Source organism: Lissotriton helveticus, chromosome 5_1 (genome assembly GCF_964261635.1).
Source record: "Lissotriton helveticus chromosome 5_1, aLisHel1.1, whole genome shotgun sequence".
In the NCBI taxonomy this organism is placed as follows: Eukaryota; Metazoa; Chordata; class Amphibia; order Caudata; family Salamandridae; genus Lissotriton; species Lissotriton helveticus.
The window spans coordinates 1545141947-1545158073 of NC_136065.1; the positions used below are offsets into that span (position 1 = coordinate 1545141947).

General features: G+C 41.8%; 1 protein-coding gene across 9 annotated transcripts in view; it reads left to right on the forward strand.

Moving 5' to 3' along the window:
* The window catches only part of LEMD1 (LEM domain containing 1), a 561429-nt gene that overhangs the window by 517553 nt on the left and 27749 nt on the right, over positions 1-16127 (forward strand). For 8 of the 9 annotated variants that reach the window (XM_078644617.1, XM_078644620.1, XM_078644619.1 and 5 more), the window contains 3 exons: positions 11426-11514; positions 12532-12723; positions 13094-13167. In XM_078644617.1, the coding sequence (XP_078500743.1) occupies positions 11426-11514; positions 12532-12723; positions 13094-13167 (355 nt within the window). The remainder of the gene's footprint in view (positions 1-11425; positions 11515-12531; positions 12724-13093; positions 13168-16127) is intronic. The other variant, XM_078644613.1, reaches the window with a different exon arrangement.

Genomic DNA, 16127 nt, shown 5'->3' on the forward strand with positions numbered 1-16127 from the left:
CAGTTTGAACTGGACTATGCACAGGGACACTAAATGTGCCCCCAATGCAGACATCAAAGCACTCTGAGTGAACCCACCCAGCGCCAATACACTAAAGCCGGTCTGGGAGGTTACCACCTCCCTCTGACAGGAAGCCTATTATCCAGCCTCCCCTGCTTTGGCTCAGCTCGGCAGCAGGAGGGCAGATGCGTGTCTGTGGCTGGCAGCATCCATTTTGTGACGCCCAGGTCGAGAGAGCTGGTACCGGGTGTACCGGTGTGTCGCATATGTCCCTTTAGGAGGGTGGAATCATACTTTACCCGCCAGTTACTGTTTCAATGCAGCCGTTTTAAAGTTAGCATGTACCGCAAGGTTATAATGCACTTAAGAGTATATAGTTGGCTGCATCACAAACAACCCTGGAAAATAGGTTCAGATTCTGCATAGGGGCTCTGCTCATGCATGGGCACCCTCTCACATAAAACCCAGCACCCTGCCTTCAGGATTTATAAGGCCTGCCATAGGGGTGACTGATAGGTTTATATGTGCAGTGATATAAGGTAGATATAGTGAACCTTTATCTAAGTAAGGGGTGTATGCACCACCTTACACAGGCTGCAGTAGCAGACCTGTGGTGCCAGTTTGAGTGGTCTCTCAGGGGTGACACAGTACATGCTGCAACCCCTGGTAGGCCTCTGGGGTACCTATGCCCTGGGTACATAGTATACCATATGCTAGGGACTTATAAGGGTACCCCAGGATCCAATCTGGAGTGTACCTAAAGTACATGCAATCAATTTAGAGGCGAAAGCAGCTAGCCTGGGATCCTGGATAGCAGGATCCCAGCCAGCCTAAATCGAAAACCGTGAAACATCAGCAAAAAGTGGGGCTAACTATAAGAAGCAGGTCCTACTCTCCTACAAGGTCTTTAGCCAATCTAGGCATAACTGCCCAACACTAAGTTGTTACTACCTCAGAGAGTTGTGTATGCACATAACATGGGCCGGGGTCTATTTATCCTGAACCCTATGGGATTCCCCAGAAAGCATCTGTTAGTGTCTAACGGCCACACAAACCATCCCTCTTTATTGGTGCATGAAGAATTGTGTGTGCCATTGCAAGCATGTAATCTAATAGTTCCTCTGTGTTTGTGAATGTTCACAAAACTTGCAAATTTGGAAATGTTTGGTCAATTTAAATATTTTTTCTTAGATAAACCAAAACCGGATGTTTGCTGCACATTTGTGTTCAGGAAAATCAGTTGATGTGGTATAAGGCGTGCTCTAAATAAAGCCTTGTTCCCCTAAACCTGCCAATCTTTCATTCCTCAAATGGATTTTAAATCAACCGTATCTCTCAAAGTCCAACCCTTGCGTGGACAACTGGGAAAGAACTGTGGTATCAGTCAGCATATTTTTCTTAGCTTGTGATGGTGTGGCTTATAATGCGACCCTGGTAAGCTGGATTTTGACCAGAATAATGTACAGACTTCTGTGCAAATGTTATTGAAATTGTGGTGGTATAGGGTAGTGTTCCCATTGTGTGTAATTAAATACTGCACATGGAGTACTTGCTTTATACAAGAAACTGTGACCATAATGTTGAAAAACAACATTTCATCATAATTAGTCATTCCCTCATGCAATTAATACAAACTGAAAACAGTTAAATGCTGTAGATTGTCTAGCATTTCATGCACGGTGTTAATGTCCCAATCATCAGCGATAGTACTGTGGTGACATCATTATTTGAAGAAATGTGAAATGCATAAGGTATTTCCAAAGTTTCAGTCAGTCCAAATATATCATAGGATACCTTATCCCAAACAATTCCATCAGGAACCGGAACAGCAGAAATGTTCAGCAGAGAAAGGTCTCTTAGCGCTTTTTGTGATGAAGAATGGGGTGTTAAATCCAAGTTCACAAGTTCAACAGCAGAGAGTTCTGGGAGACAGTGTTCATTCAGAAGCAAGAAAAGGACAGTCATGAAACCAATCCAAATGATAAGGAAAAGTAATTGAATTGTAATCCAAAGGTATATCCATGGATGGAAAAAGTACGTATTTTTCAGCCAAATGTAGAATTCACTTGATCTACCTCGGGGTGGTGGTGGTGGTTCTGATGAATCCGAGAAGTCATCGAAATCGATGAAGTAGCCAGAGGCTGTTCGATATATTTCTGTCAACTCTGGGAGCTTTGTTGAACTGGGAGTAGACTTGAACATTGATGTAGACACTATCAGTGTCTGGTTTCAAAATTGAAATGTTAGGTTCTGTACATGTTGATTGTATGGCATATGTTGGTGTAACACAAATAAGTGTTACTGCAGTGTTGGCTGTCCCCAATCGGGGAGGGGAAGCTTAATCGCTGATCAAAGCTTCAAAAGTGACCTCCTGCAGGGTATTGAGGAGACCGGTAACTACCCAGAAGCCCTCTTGGCATCCTGTGAAGAACCAGCCACATTATGCGGTTTGATGAGATCTAGCTTTACAAATCTCTTGTTTTTACAGCCAGCAAGGGGCGGTAAAAATACAGTACTGATAACTTCAACAGCCAGGACAGGTACAGGCGCTACGCAAGATGGCCCGAATTCCTTCATGTCCACAATCTTCTCCCGGACCAGTCGACCGATCTTTGGAATCCAACCAGGAGGAGCTGGTGCTTCCTTCACTTCTCCAGTTGCTCTGTACAACTCTGAAGTCGTTCACATCCTGTAAAACATCCAAACGTTCATTGATGTCAAAAGGTGTTTCTGGCGCCACTGTGCTGGGACTGTTGAGGTCTTGAACCGACAAATTAACCCCAAGCAGGATCTCGTAGGGAGTCTGTTCACCCAGGGAGTTTCAAGGCAGATAGTTTAGGGCCCTGTAGACTCCATACAGGGGATAGCCGAACTGCGATGTGAACCCAATACCCTAGCTGTTAAAGACTGCTTTAAGTCCCAGTTCTTCCTCTCCACTACCGCGTTTCCCTCGGGAGGTGTTCTGCACAGTTGCACTCTTCCATGTTGTCTCTGTAAGCCTTGGATGCGAACGCTGGACCCTGGTCCGAATGGAATGTGGCTACTGCGTATGACCTATTGAAGACTTGCAAGTCTCTTATAACAGTTCATGCATTAGCCAGTCGCTGTGGCCAAGCCCATAAGAATCGAGAGCAGGAATCCACTGCAACCAAGATGCATTTGTAAGCCCCATCTAGAAATGTATGGGACCACAGTGGTCAAGATCAACACAAGTCAGTGGCTTGTCTTAGATCAATAGAGGTGTCTGTGGTGGCTGCGCTATGGTGGAACCCTTCACCTGCTAGCAGATGTCGCATTTCAGGACAAAGTCCTTTGTCTGGTTGTATAGACCTGGCCACCAGTAGCGTTGCTGCAATAATTGTAGCTGCCACCCCTGCATGAGCATATGCTAGGCCCACATGTGCTGCTAGGATTAAACCTAACCTGCAATCTGAATATGGTATTAATCTATCCCCCACTCCAGGAATATGAGCAAATGGGGTATTCTGCACACTTAACTGATAGAAGTACTTATTTGGAAAGTCTTTTGGCAAGTGGGTGCCATCGTGTGCAGCGTTGACTGCTGTCATAATGTCTAAATCTATTCTTGTAATGGAATGAGTAATTGCAGTGACTGTAGCAGTTTTCCCTGTTGCTTTTGCATCTTCATCATCCATAGAATTCCATGCAACACACATCCCTACACGCAGATGATTCAAAGTGTGAAGCACAGGAGTCTGCTGCAAGCATGCTTTTAACTTGGCCACCTGCCCCCAAAGCAACTTGTGCTTTATCTTGTACCCTTTGGAATCTCTGACTCCATTCTGGCTCCAGTAGTGGTAATACTTATTCTAAGACTGAACACAATAATACAAATCACATACAGAGTGGGGAATCCGGGATCTGTATTCTCTTGTACCAAAATTGGAGCTTTCAGTTCAGCCAGCTGCAATGTACAGTCACCAAGTGACTGGGTGTAGGTTTTTTTCAGGGTGGAATTCTCCATCCTGCTTTCTACCCTTGACTGTGGCGCATGCAGCAGAGTATTGATGCTTGATCCCTACGACAGGCTGGGCAGAATCAGAAGTATATATGATGTAATCTTACCGATCAAGAGGCATGACTTCTTTAGGCAGAGGATTTGTATTCATATTGCAGGAATGCTTGTGTTTATAATGTAGAGTCAAATATGTAATGTACATCTGTTGCCGTAGGAATTGGCCCATTGTATCCATGTAGGGTGTAAATCCTTGACATTAGGAACGCTGGCCTTTGTCAAAGCCTCTAAGGCCGGAACCAGAGTCACAGTAATAATGTGTTTCCCTGAGCCAAATATCTTTCTCGTACCACAGCAGTCGGTACTGCCGTCAATATTTGTTCTGTTGGTGCAAAACCTGTTTCTGCATTGGTGTATAAAGGTGATTTAAATGCAGTTGGACAGTATCTCCTTGTCTGAATGTCACATAGGTGAATCCTGATGCCCCTGCAATTATACAGATCACCAGAGTCAGGGTGTTAACGTGTGTGTAAGTGTTTTGAAGATAGCATGTCAGCTTGTACTGAACATGGAATGTGTGTGTTCAGTTGTCCAATGTGTGTTTAAAGTCTGGACAATCAAGTCTTAGAATGGTTTTACCCATTCGGCATAATCTGGAATATATGTTCAATCAAAATTTAGGAAACTCAATATGGATTGTAGGTTCTTCAGTGTGTTAGGTGGTTGTAAGAGTGCACACTTATCTAACAAATGTGTTGCAAGGCTTTTGCCTTCACTTGTCAGTTCGCATCCCAAAAACAGGAAGCTGAGTTAGACAATTTTGGATTTCTTGAAATTAAATTTATAGCCCATGTAATCAAATCCCAAAACCATACGTTCTACTCTTGCCAAGTGTGTTGAAAGGTTATCCGTTACGTATACGTCATCGACATATGATAATGCCTGGTCATCAAATTCTTGTTCTCTAACCAGGGCATAAAACAACCCTGGGCTGTTATTAGACCCTTGAGGCAATCAATAGAACTGTTTTTGAGAGGCGAGCGTGCTAAATGCGGTCAAATACTTGTTTTCAGGCACTATATTTTGGCAGAAAAATCCATGCGAGATATCTAATGTGGTGTTGTATTTTTTACACACTATTTTGTTCATTAGTGCTGCTTTGTGCGCGATTTGATAGCGAATGTAGTTTCTGTAATCGAACACTAAACAATACAAATACTCTGGGTTTCTTTTTACTAACAAGGGTTATTCATTGGGGCGGTGCAACTTTCTATTACACTTTGGTATTCAAGTTGTGTGAGAATCCCTCTAACTTGTTTTTTAATGGGGTATTATCTTTGAAGTTGTAGGGCAGACCTCACAGGTATTATGTGATCATCTCACCCCGTGTGGTTGCAGTATAACACTGGAACTTGCGCTAATGCCCACTTCTTGGCGTATGAATATTTAACTGATTTTGGAACAAGCTTGGGGAAAGCATGTAAAATTATAGTTAATCCCTCTGGCCAGTCCATGGCAAACTCAGGTGGCCAATCCTTTTCCGCCAATAGAATGTCGTACCCAAATTATCAGTTCTCCCAGAAGAGCACATTTATTGAACGTTGTATATCCCCCTTTATTTGGATTTTCATTTATATAATCTATGCAGCACACGCACTCTTGTATCCTGTGTTTGCACCTGGATATAGTCACTAAATGCTACTGCCATCAGACAATATATCCGGCTCAGGCCACACCGTCTAACTCCGAGGCAGTGTACTCAATGTCCGTGCGTGCTTGACTTTAAGCTTTGCTGCCTTCTTTTTGAATTGAGGCTTGGACTGTTTAGGTTTGTCTTCCTTTGTTATAGTAAAGTAAGAAGAGCATTGAGTCCTCCTTTGGTTTCACATACTCCTCCGATCTGCGCTCTGACCATCCACACCTCTTCAAGCTTTTTTTGGGATGAATCACAAATGGAACGAGTGGAACGTGCATCAATATCCTTACCGGTCAGGCTTTTTAATACTATCAATCTTAAGCAAATTGTAGCGTTTCTCAGTGGCCTTCTAATGAAAAGACCCACCCCTGTTCCTATTATCCCACTTCTTCTTAGTAGAAGACTCAGGTGCCTGCTTAGTTATTCATTTCAGAGTTACTCTTAATTTGGGGCTTGCTAGGTCTGGCTCCCAAGTTACCTCTACCTACTGTTGCATAGGTTTCTTCGATGACGTTAGGTAATTTGCGCCCCTGTTCTCCCAGTGCCGAATTCAAGAGCTGCTGGTGTATACCCAACGCCGCTGCTTTCCCTTTAATATTACTTAACATAATGGCGAATACAGCTGCAAAGTTGCCCATCAGTTTCATCCCCAAATCCAGGGCAGGGGCACCCCCGTACTCATTTTGGAAATGTTTAAGCACTTCTGGCAAAACTGCTAATGAAGGTGTACCATGTGTTCCGGTCATCTGTAATATCTGGATGTGGTGTGTAGCTGGCTAAGGCTTGCCGTGTTGCTCCCTCTTTAATGAGGAGATCTAGTCTAACTTTCCGCTGTGGTATGTGGGAGGGCACCTTCAAGCAATTTTGGTGTTGGGATGTCAATGGTATTTCTAGTGCTTTAGTTGTTGGGAGCTGTGGTTTCACTGTATGTGTAAAAGTCTTGATGTATTATTTGCTGCTCTGAATCTAACCCATGAATAGAATACCTCTTTCCTGAAGAGGCTGTGTGGGCCTAAACTATGAAAGGAACATCCCCCACAGGTAAGGGACAGGCCACGTTGCAGCATCATCTGAGCAACTGCATATCTACCATGTGCTAAGTGTTCATTTGTAATTCATGTTGTCGCATCGAACTAAATCTCTGGTTCAGTTACATAAATCAAATCAATTGAAGCTAGTGAGCAAGATATTTTCCTTGTTGTGTATAGATTGTATGGTGGCCCATCCTCTTCTCTGCTTTACAGTATCCCAACCCCATCCCATGTCACATAAGGCTGATTGTATGGTCTGCTTTACTTATTCCTGCCAAACCATCCTCCATCAAAAGTCCTACAGAAGGTGCAGGGTTGACTGGCTAAGCAAATTCTGATCACCTTGGATTGGGCCTGCAGCGTTTGGTACATTGGTTTGTGGGGACTCAGCATTCAGCCTTTTCTTCCACACACAACAGACTTGCTTACACGCTGGCATGGGTGGTTCGACCCTATTTGGTTCTGCCAATCTGACTCTGCTAAACTGCGCATTGCGCTTTCCCTTGCACAGCAAGGTTTGGAGATCCTGCCATTAGTGTTTAGAGCTTGCCACCATAAGTGTTTATTTGGCTGCTTTCATAGGCATACACTATCAACCATCTGTTTAATTAACCCATGGTGATGTATTTTCGAAAAGGTTTGCTGTCATTTATTCCCTGTGTGGTTTATTGTTGTGCAGTGGTATTTGATTCCAATTCTAACATTTCTCACAGCCTCTCCTTTTGAACCATTGCACAGTTTTTCAATAGGGTTGCTGACATTGTAAACTATGTTCCTGGTGGTAATACCTTTTCTGATATGGTTGGTGAACTACTGGCTTTTTCAGTCTGATCAGTTTTAACTCGTTTTCACTCAGATAAACTGGTGCTCAGTAACTATACTTTTCTCTTGCAAAAAAATTAACGTTTCGACCAAGTGAGTTGAGTGGTTTAAGTCAGCATGGGAGAATCATCATTGGGCAAAATTAATGATAAAAAATAACAAATGCATCAAAGAATGACTACCATAACAAACAAACGAGAGTAAAGGTAAATACTGTATTAATTATAGCAGATGAATGAAAAACAAAATTACCAAAGTTGTACATACTTTAGATGGGTTCTCAATTAAATTCATAATCTTTATTTCGGTTATTTTAAACCATAAAAGATGCATTTAAACACGTACAATTTCCATATGCAAATAGGGCAACAATGCTAGTACAATGTTAATAGATGGAAAAAGAAAAAAGCTGTTGTATATGACCTGTCGCCATTTCATTAAGAACATAATTATGTTTAAAGTAGGCATCAAGATAAAAACAGTAATAGCGCTAATATAGGACTCCTTGTTTTTTTATTTGTTTGTGCTTTCATCCCTATAACATTAAAAAAACAATTAATTATAATAATTTCTGACTAACATTTCCCTCGAACAAGACTCCCTTATACCTATTGTATCTACATACTCATTCCGAATTCATGTATTATTGCCCTGGAAATGCTTAATCATATTAGTTACAACTTCAGTCCTGATTTGGCCCTTAAAAAGCTTACGGCAAGTAAAAATTTACTGACACTAAATTCAATTGGTTGTGATGTATCCGTTTTTAAGATTCTGCCTCTCTACAAGACCCAATTCCCATATTTATACAGATTGGTTTAATCCATTTCTTTCTAAGCTTGACATATAGAGGACAAAAGAATAATACATGCAAGTCAGTTTCTTTAACCTTGTTTGGGCATAAAGAACACAAATCATTACTTGTTCCAGCGTTAATAGCCCATCGTGACATGATTTGCATTTATATATACTACACCGTAACTAAACTTTATGTATAAACTGTTTGCTAATTGTGGATGCACCTCATCAAGAAAGGGCTATAAATTTGCTACGTCCTTGAACAAAAGGAACCTAGTCGTTAACGATCCGCTAGGTAGACCATTTAACACGCTATTTTGAATATAGGCCCAGAAAGTGGTTTTTAGCTGTTTCTTTGAGGCTACGGACCGCGCGGTTGGGTCATCCCAGTAATGGGATAGGCCCAATTTTCTGAACCACAAGGAAAAGTGTCTAAGCCACAGAATACTCCTATGCTGGTCCAACTTCAAAATCTCCTCCAAGCCTACCTTGTAGTGTAACAATTCTGTAGTGGACCAAATTCTGACCCAAAATAATAGGGGTCTTAATAATGCGTGATGGTCAGTACGTTTGACATTTAAATCCAGGATAATTGGAATTAATGGAGCTCGCGCAGGGAGGCTTAAGAGCATTCTATAAAATTTGTTTTCCCCTATTTCAAAGTTATTTTTGCAGTAAGGACCCCATATTTCGGCCCTGTAGAGTGCGGCTGCTTGGGCTTTATATTTGAACACCTCCAGGGCTGGGGAAACTGCTTTGGAGAAGCTACTCCTATCATTTTTCATTATGGGCAAAGAGTTTTGGAGTAAAGCTATCTTGTTGTTTTCCATTTGCGACTTCCAAGATAGCTGTGTATCCAAAGATATGCCAAAATAGTTAAAACTCTGCACATACTCCAACTTTTGGTTATTTAGTACAATATTTTTTTTGAAAGTTTTGTGGGGGTTTATTGCCATGTATTTACCAATATTTATTTCAAGGCCTTTCTTATACAAGAAGTATAGAAGGAGTCTATTGGGCGTTGCAATCCTTTTGGTGTTTGCGATATTAGAATGGTGTCGTCGGCAAATAGAAGTGCTGGCACCAAATCTCCTCCCAATTTGGGTTTGTCGTTCTGGCAACCATTCAAAAAATTGGAGATCTCATTTACATACAGTGAGAATAGGGTTGGTGCCAGCACACATCCCTGACGTACACCTCTTTTTATAGGGATTGCCTCAGATAGTTCGCCCCTCTCGGACCCCATCTTACTTTTGCATATTTCTCTTCATGTAGTCTTATTATTTGGTTATTTGGTTTTGTAAATCACAGGGTACCTCTTGGCATCTCAAGGAGTACCATAATGGGTCCTGAGGAATAAGGTCAAACGCTGCCTTTAAGTCCACAAAAACAACGTATAAGTTGACCCATTCTTATTTTTACATATTTCCAACAAAGACATCTTAAAATATGCCTAACATAAATTTTCTGTAAAATGTCTATTAGGCTGATTGGGCGATAGTTTGCAGGGTCATAACGATTAACTTTTAAAAAAATTGTAATAAATTCAGCCCCTTTCCAAGTATTGGGGATGGGGGCTCCCAAGGCTATTGCATTACATAAGGAATTTATGTATGGTCCCCAGACACTGATATCATGCTTCAGTTGATCACCCAGAGTTTTATCAGGTCCGGGAGCTTTCCCTGGTTTGACTGCACTAGTTGACATTTTTTGTTCCGTCCAAGCTAAAAACTAAAGTAAGATCTTTTGTATTGGCTGCTAGTCCATCGATATGTATGAGTTGCCTACTTTCCCTTGCAGCATACAAACTAGTAAAATGGTCCACCCAAGTGTTTGATCTCGAATTGTCAGTAAGTTGGAGAACAAGCATGTTGCTTTCTCATGAGCTGGTGATTACTTTTTAGTCACCAATGTAATTTCATGCATTATTCCTTGTTATACAACTGACCAAAGAACTTGTGAGTCCCAGAATAACGTTTAATTCCTTTGTATGTAGCAGTGGATATGCAACCTTGATGGCGAGCGTGGAGACCGAACATAGGGGTTTATAAGTTTAACTTGAGAAATTGTTTAGATAGTTGCAGGCATGTACTCTGAAAAAGCCCTTTTTGAGGCTTGTGGCTCAAAAAAAACAAAGGTTATGACTTCATTTGGTAACCACTACAGTACAACTTGTGAAGGGCCTGGACTGGTACACAGATGAGACTTGGGCTTCTTGAAAACCTACAGTCTACTTCGAAAAAAAGCCAAATATGACAGTCCTTTTCTCTAGGATCCTAAAAAGACTAGGTTAGTCCAGGTGGCCGCTACTGGTCCTGTGTTGGCCACAATAAATTGTAAAGTCCCTGTTATGACCTGCTAATGACTTCTTTTAGTGTTTCTGAATCTCTTGAAACGCCAGGAAGACTTCCTCCAGTCAGCCTACCCCCAGCATTCGCCACCCTCTGTCCCAGAGGAGTGGATATAGGATAGAAGTATTGGTGTACACGCCCTTTCATCAGAACAGATTTCCTCATAATAGCTTAAGTCTTCTTCGTCCTTAAAGAAGGCCGGTAAAACATCCTTCAAAACGGTGTCTACCCATCAGAACATTTTTCACACCTATGATGGCCTCGTTTCGTGGTAGGCCTGCTGCACATACTGTGACAGAACATGACACCGCAAGAGACCAGAGTTTCACGGAGTCAGAAGGTTCTTGATAATAATCTTTGCCAAATGATGCATTGCTTGAGATGGCAGGGGCCAGGGAAGCGTTGAATATGTTACATTAACCATACGCTATAAATATGCATTTGTTTTGGTAATTCTATGCAGGCAGTTTGATGCCGAGGATAATGATGCTTTTAGACTCCTGTGGATTTGCAAGTCATTTGTAATGCACCAGCGTGATCTTAATGGGAATGTTGTATTTTCTTAATGGCTTACAATTGCAAATTCGGGCATTCATTTTCTGTAAATGCAAGGTTATTTTGACACTGATTGTTTTTTTCCTTTTGAGTAACTTGCTTTTAATTTGCCTAATGCTCTAATTAAGACCTGGGGAAAGCTGTGTTTGCATATTTGAATGTTTAACCATTCGTGATTGTCTTGTTTTGGGCACTTAACAGATGGATCAAAGACCCTCAATGTGCCACGTGGGGGGACACCAGAAAACAACGGGGAGCGGGATTCGCAGTAGCTACAGTGCTAAGGTGCGCTTTGCAACCTTTCTTTTTCTATATTGTGCATTTTAGAAGGAAAATTACCAAACCTGCAATCGGACCTTTTGAATTGTCCCCACAACAAACTTTGCTTAAATTACAGCGCTGGGAAGCTTTGTATGTGATAACTATCTTAAATGCTCATGACCTTGTTGGACATTTCAAGATGGCCTCTATAACCACTCCAGCAGAATCTGAGTAAACCCTGAAGAGCAGGCTAGTGAACAAGCTACTAAAACAGACCTTACCTTCACCTAAAAATGTGTAATCTGCTTAAGGTAGCCCTCTTGAGATCAACCTTAAAATGGAAAGGACCTTAATTGAGCACCTATTTTTTTTGTCATTCACCTTCTGTCCATGGCACATACTGTAGTGATTTCCCTTTCCCTAACGCACAGTTCTGCGTTACCAGCAGAATCCCCATGCACAACGAGCTCTTGCACAATTTGGGCCCATTTTAGCACTATCTAATATGGTGAGTTGAGTGTAAAGTGCACTCTTGTGTTTGGGCTTGCAAGTACTACCACATACTACTTTGGCATTAGAGGTTATAATGTAAGCAACATGGGTGCAGATGCCTTTTGCATGCGAGGCCCAGCTCATAAATCTGGTCCAGAAACATGAGCACCACTGCATATCAATTTCCTCCAGGTGTGTTTTACACCAGATATTGCAAGTTGCTTGTCAATGACCCTATTAGTGTGCATGAGGTGGCATTTGCCTCTGTCTTTGTACCTGATTGCATGTTGAGCCAGTCTCTATCATGGTGGAGTCCATTGAACTGCAGAGCCTGATAGTTGCTTTGAAAGTAGAACCCTTTCCATTCCGTCTTAACTGTTAATTTCTTGAAGTTGGATTTATAGGATTGCTACTAGAGGGATTGTCTAAAACGTATCGGTCCTTCCTTAATGCCTTTTCACTATCTTTACTACTCTGATGCCCCTGAATTGGCATGTTTAGTACACCTACCTGCAAGGTCTGTTTCTGATTAATGTTTGTATTCAACAGGATGCCCTCATGGTTGACAAGAACACAATGACCTACCGAACGCCAACCAACACCCCAAAAGCTTGCGTGTACGCCAGACAGAATCGATTCCAGGCAATTTGCTCTTACTTTTCTTTTCCTTGGCCGTGGATTGCGAGGCCAGCTGCACATGGTGGTGGTTGTGCTGGTGACGGTGTATCAGATTTTCCAGAGGTTTGTTTGTCATGAGTGAGCTTGCAACCGCCCTAATTGATGACGATCCATGGGGATGAGGGCTCCTTTTTTCTGACAGCGCTAAATTAATTTCCTCGATTTCTGTATTCTTGAAGAAGAATCATTCAGTAGTTCAAAATCGTGCTCTCTCCTTTAGGCGGTTTCTCTTTCATTAGTCTTGGACTAGCCATTGGCAAATCACAAAGTGACATATGAGCCCCAATCATGTAATGAACACTGGATTATTTGAGCAGTGTACCATGTATCCGGTGGTTTCAGACACTGAGTAATGACTTTCTGTACTAGGGCGATAAGGTCGATCAAAGGTGCTCTTATTTCATAAACTGACATGATCCTGTTATTTTTGCAGGCAGATGACTTGTTACAGAAGGATGAACAAGCAGACAGATATGTTCCCTCTACTGCGCATCCCTTAGGTCTAAGGTAATATTTTCAGTAATGCCTTTTTTCTTCATACTTTTTTGCTTCATGAACACTGCTAAGGTAATGCATGCAGCTAATGTATATTGAAGGCTTGTGGTAGTTTGTACAAGCTTAGTGAATAGTATGAGTATTTTTGATTGCAATATTCCAATTTTAAACGTGCATTTGCCTGATGAATCGATTCATAAATGTATTGACAGAGCACGGACCTATTCGCAGGGTATTGGACAGATAAACCCAAAAATTAACACAATATATGTGGTCGAGATTCAGCAAACGTCTCAATATGCATCCTAGAAAGGGAAAGATTCCACTAAAATACTTTACAGGTGGTACATAATTCCTGTGAGGCAGTGTCATATAACCAATCCTGCTGCAGGCCAGACATGGAGAGCTGTGTTGCCAATAGAGACGTGTTTCATATATGATTAGCTTGTGGAAAAGCCCAGGTATTTTGTAAGGTGTTTTTTATTGATCAAGCTATTACTAAATAACAATTAACCAATTGAAACTTAATCAGCAGGTATTACTTCATTTTCAGTTGCAATTTTTATACCATACACTGCTAGTGCATAGATTGGTCACATACTGGCTCATACCATTGGAACTCTTCCTGTCCTACAAAAGGTAATTGCCTGATTCACGATCCTCAAACATGTGGTGGAACAAGATGTAGGAAATCATCGCAATGGATTAAATCACTGTACTCCCTCAGAAGTGTATGACAATAGATCACTGGATAGATTACTTCTCCAGTACTGGTTGATCCTTTCCAGACCAGTTACACCTAAAGAGAAGTTCAGTTATCCGGATGCATTATAACACCATTAAGAGTCCTCAATTGGTAAGAAGTCCAGGGAACTCCAATGGAGGCCTTTAATGGACAGATGACAGCAGTCTCAGACTCTATGTAGATTAACTGTCCCTGTTCCTTTTGGAACCTATAAACGCTTAAAAATCTGATGTTCACCGTTTGCTTGCGTGCTAAAAGGCAGGCATGGCATATACTTTCATTAATGTTCATCTGTCAGATGTTGCTGGATATTTGCTAAATTGCAAATTGATTTTGTATATAGTGAGAACAAAACCCAGTGGTGGCAGAGTGCTTCTCTTAGTAAACATTTCTTACAAGTAGCAACTGATAGGAACTATACAACTCAACACATAAGCCAAATATTGTATAAACAATAACATTTTTAGGAGACTAATCAAGGGTGAATGGTTCCACAATTTAAAATGTTGTTGAAAAAGTCCTTCAGTTTTGTTGTACGTGAAGCAGGGCAAACGACTACTATTAGATGGTGGAATGGAGTTCTGTATCCTTGGGTCACTACAAGTAAAGGATTGTTTCAGGGTTTTTGTTTTCTTCAAACTTGGTATTTCCAAGAGCAGTTTGTCATGCATCTAAGATTGCATTAACCACATGGTTACTTTTCTGGTAGTGGTAGTTTTGATGGTGGTTTGGAGGCCAAGAAATACAGTATTGTGTGAGGCAGGCAAGTTTGAATATGGTTCTTGGTTCAACAGGGAGCAACTTCAACAAGATTGGTTACATTTTCTGGTGCCTGTGGCCATTGTGACAGCGGTATGACAAGCAACCTTAAGGGGAGCAAAATGTTTTGCCGAACTCCTTGAAAGGTTACAACTTGTTGACTATGCTACGTACATAAAAGAAAGCCTCAAACTGACGGCAATAAGGCTAGCGCACTGCCCGCCCGGATGGATCACCAACCCCTAATTTATCAGTGTCTGTATCCCTGTCTATCCACATCACAACCCAGTTGGACATAAGCATAGCCTTTAAACATTTCTACACCACTCTATAGACGGCCACAACCTCCCCCCCCTCCCCCCAGTCCCCACCCCCCACCAACCTATCCAAATTCAAGTCATTCCTAGAGGGACTGCGGCTCCCTATTATATCCTCTACTGACCGTGAGGTGCTGGATGCTTCACTTGAAATATTTTGGGCCATTGATTATCTTGCTCATATTAAGACTCCAGGGTCAGATGGCCTACCCATTTAATTTTACTGTACATTTGTGACTCTCCTAGTGTCACTGCTAGAATGGCTCTATAAAGCATCCCTCTTAGCAGAATCATTACCCCCAGCTACAAGCCTGGCAATAGGCACGTCACTGCTGATCCCAGGCCGCGACCCAGAGGAAATGTCCTCGTACAGGTCGTTAGCCTTGTAATATAACTAATGTAAAATCTTAAGCAAAGTACTAGCGAGACACCTACTCCCACTGTTCCCTCAATTTAAAAAAATCCAGATCTGTGTGGTTTTGTCTTGCGCCATAACACCTCAATGTCTGCCGTCTTTACCAAATCATGGACATCGCACAGGAATAATATCGATTGGACGGATGTCTCTCATTAGACCTTCAACAGGTTTTCAGTACTCTTGGGTTTAATTTTATATTTGCAGTCCTTGAACGGTTTAACATACCCTCTCCTATATTCGCTGGGTTGAACTACTGTACTCTGCCCCCATAGCACAGGCAAAGACGGGATCTTGTGTTTCATAGTCTTACCTTTTGTCCAATGGCACCAGACAGGGCTGTCCTCTCTCGTCGTTAATTTTTGTGCTGCGGTTGGAGCCATTGGCTCATTATATCAGGCAATCTGCATTAGGATGGGGGATCCTGCAGGGACCTATAACACATCCGCTATCGTTATATGCCAATGACATGCTATTATATATCTGCAACCTTCGGGACAGGCCTGAAGCCAGTATCCAGGGTGTTTCACTAGTTTGGTAACTTTTCCTGACTACGGCAAGTCCCATGATTTCTTCTTTGCAGATACCACCAATGTGATTAGTCTTCCTTTTGGCTCCGATGATATACAGTTAGCTCACCAAATGTTTCGGTATTAAGGTATACATATATATTGTGATCTTAAAGACCTCTTGGATGGCCATCCCGTGAAGACTGTTCACTCGTTGAAATCACAAA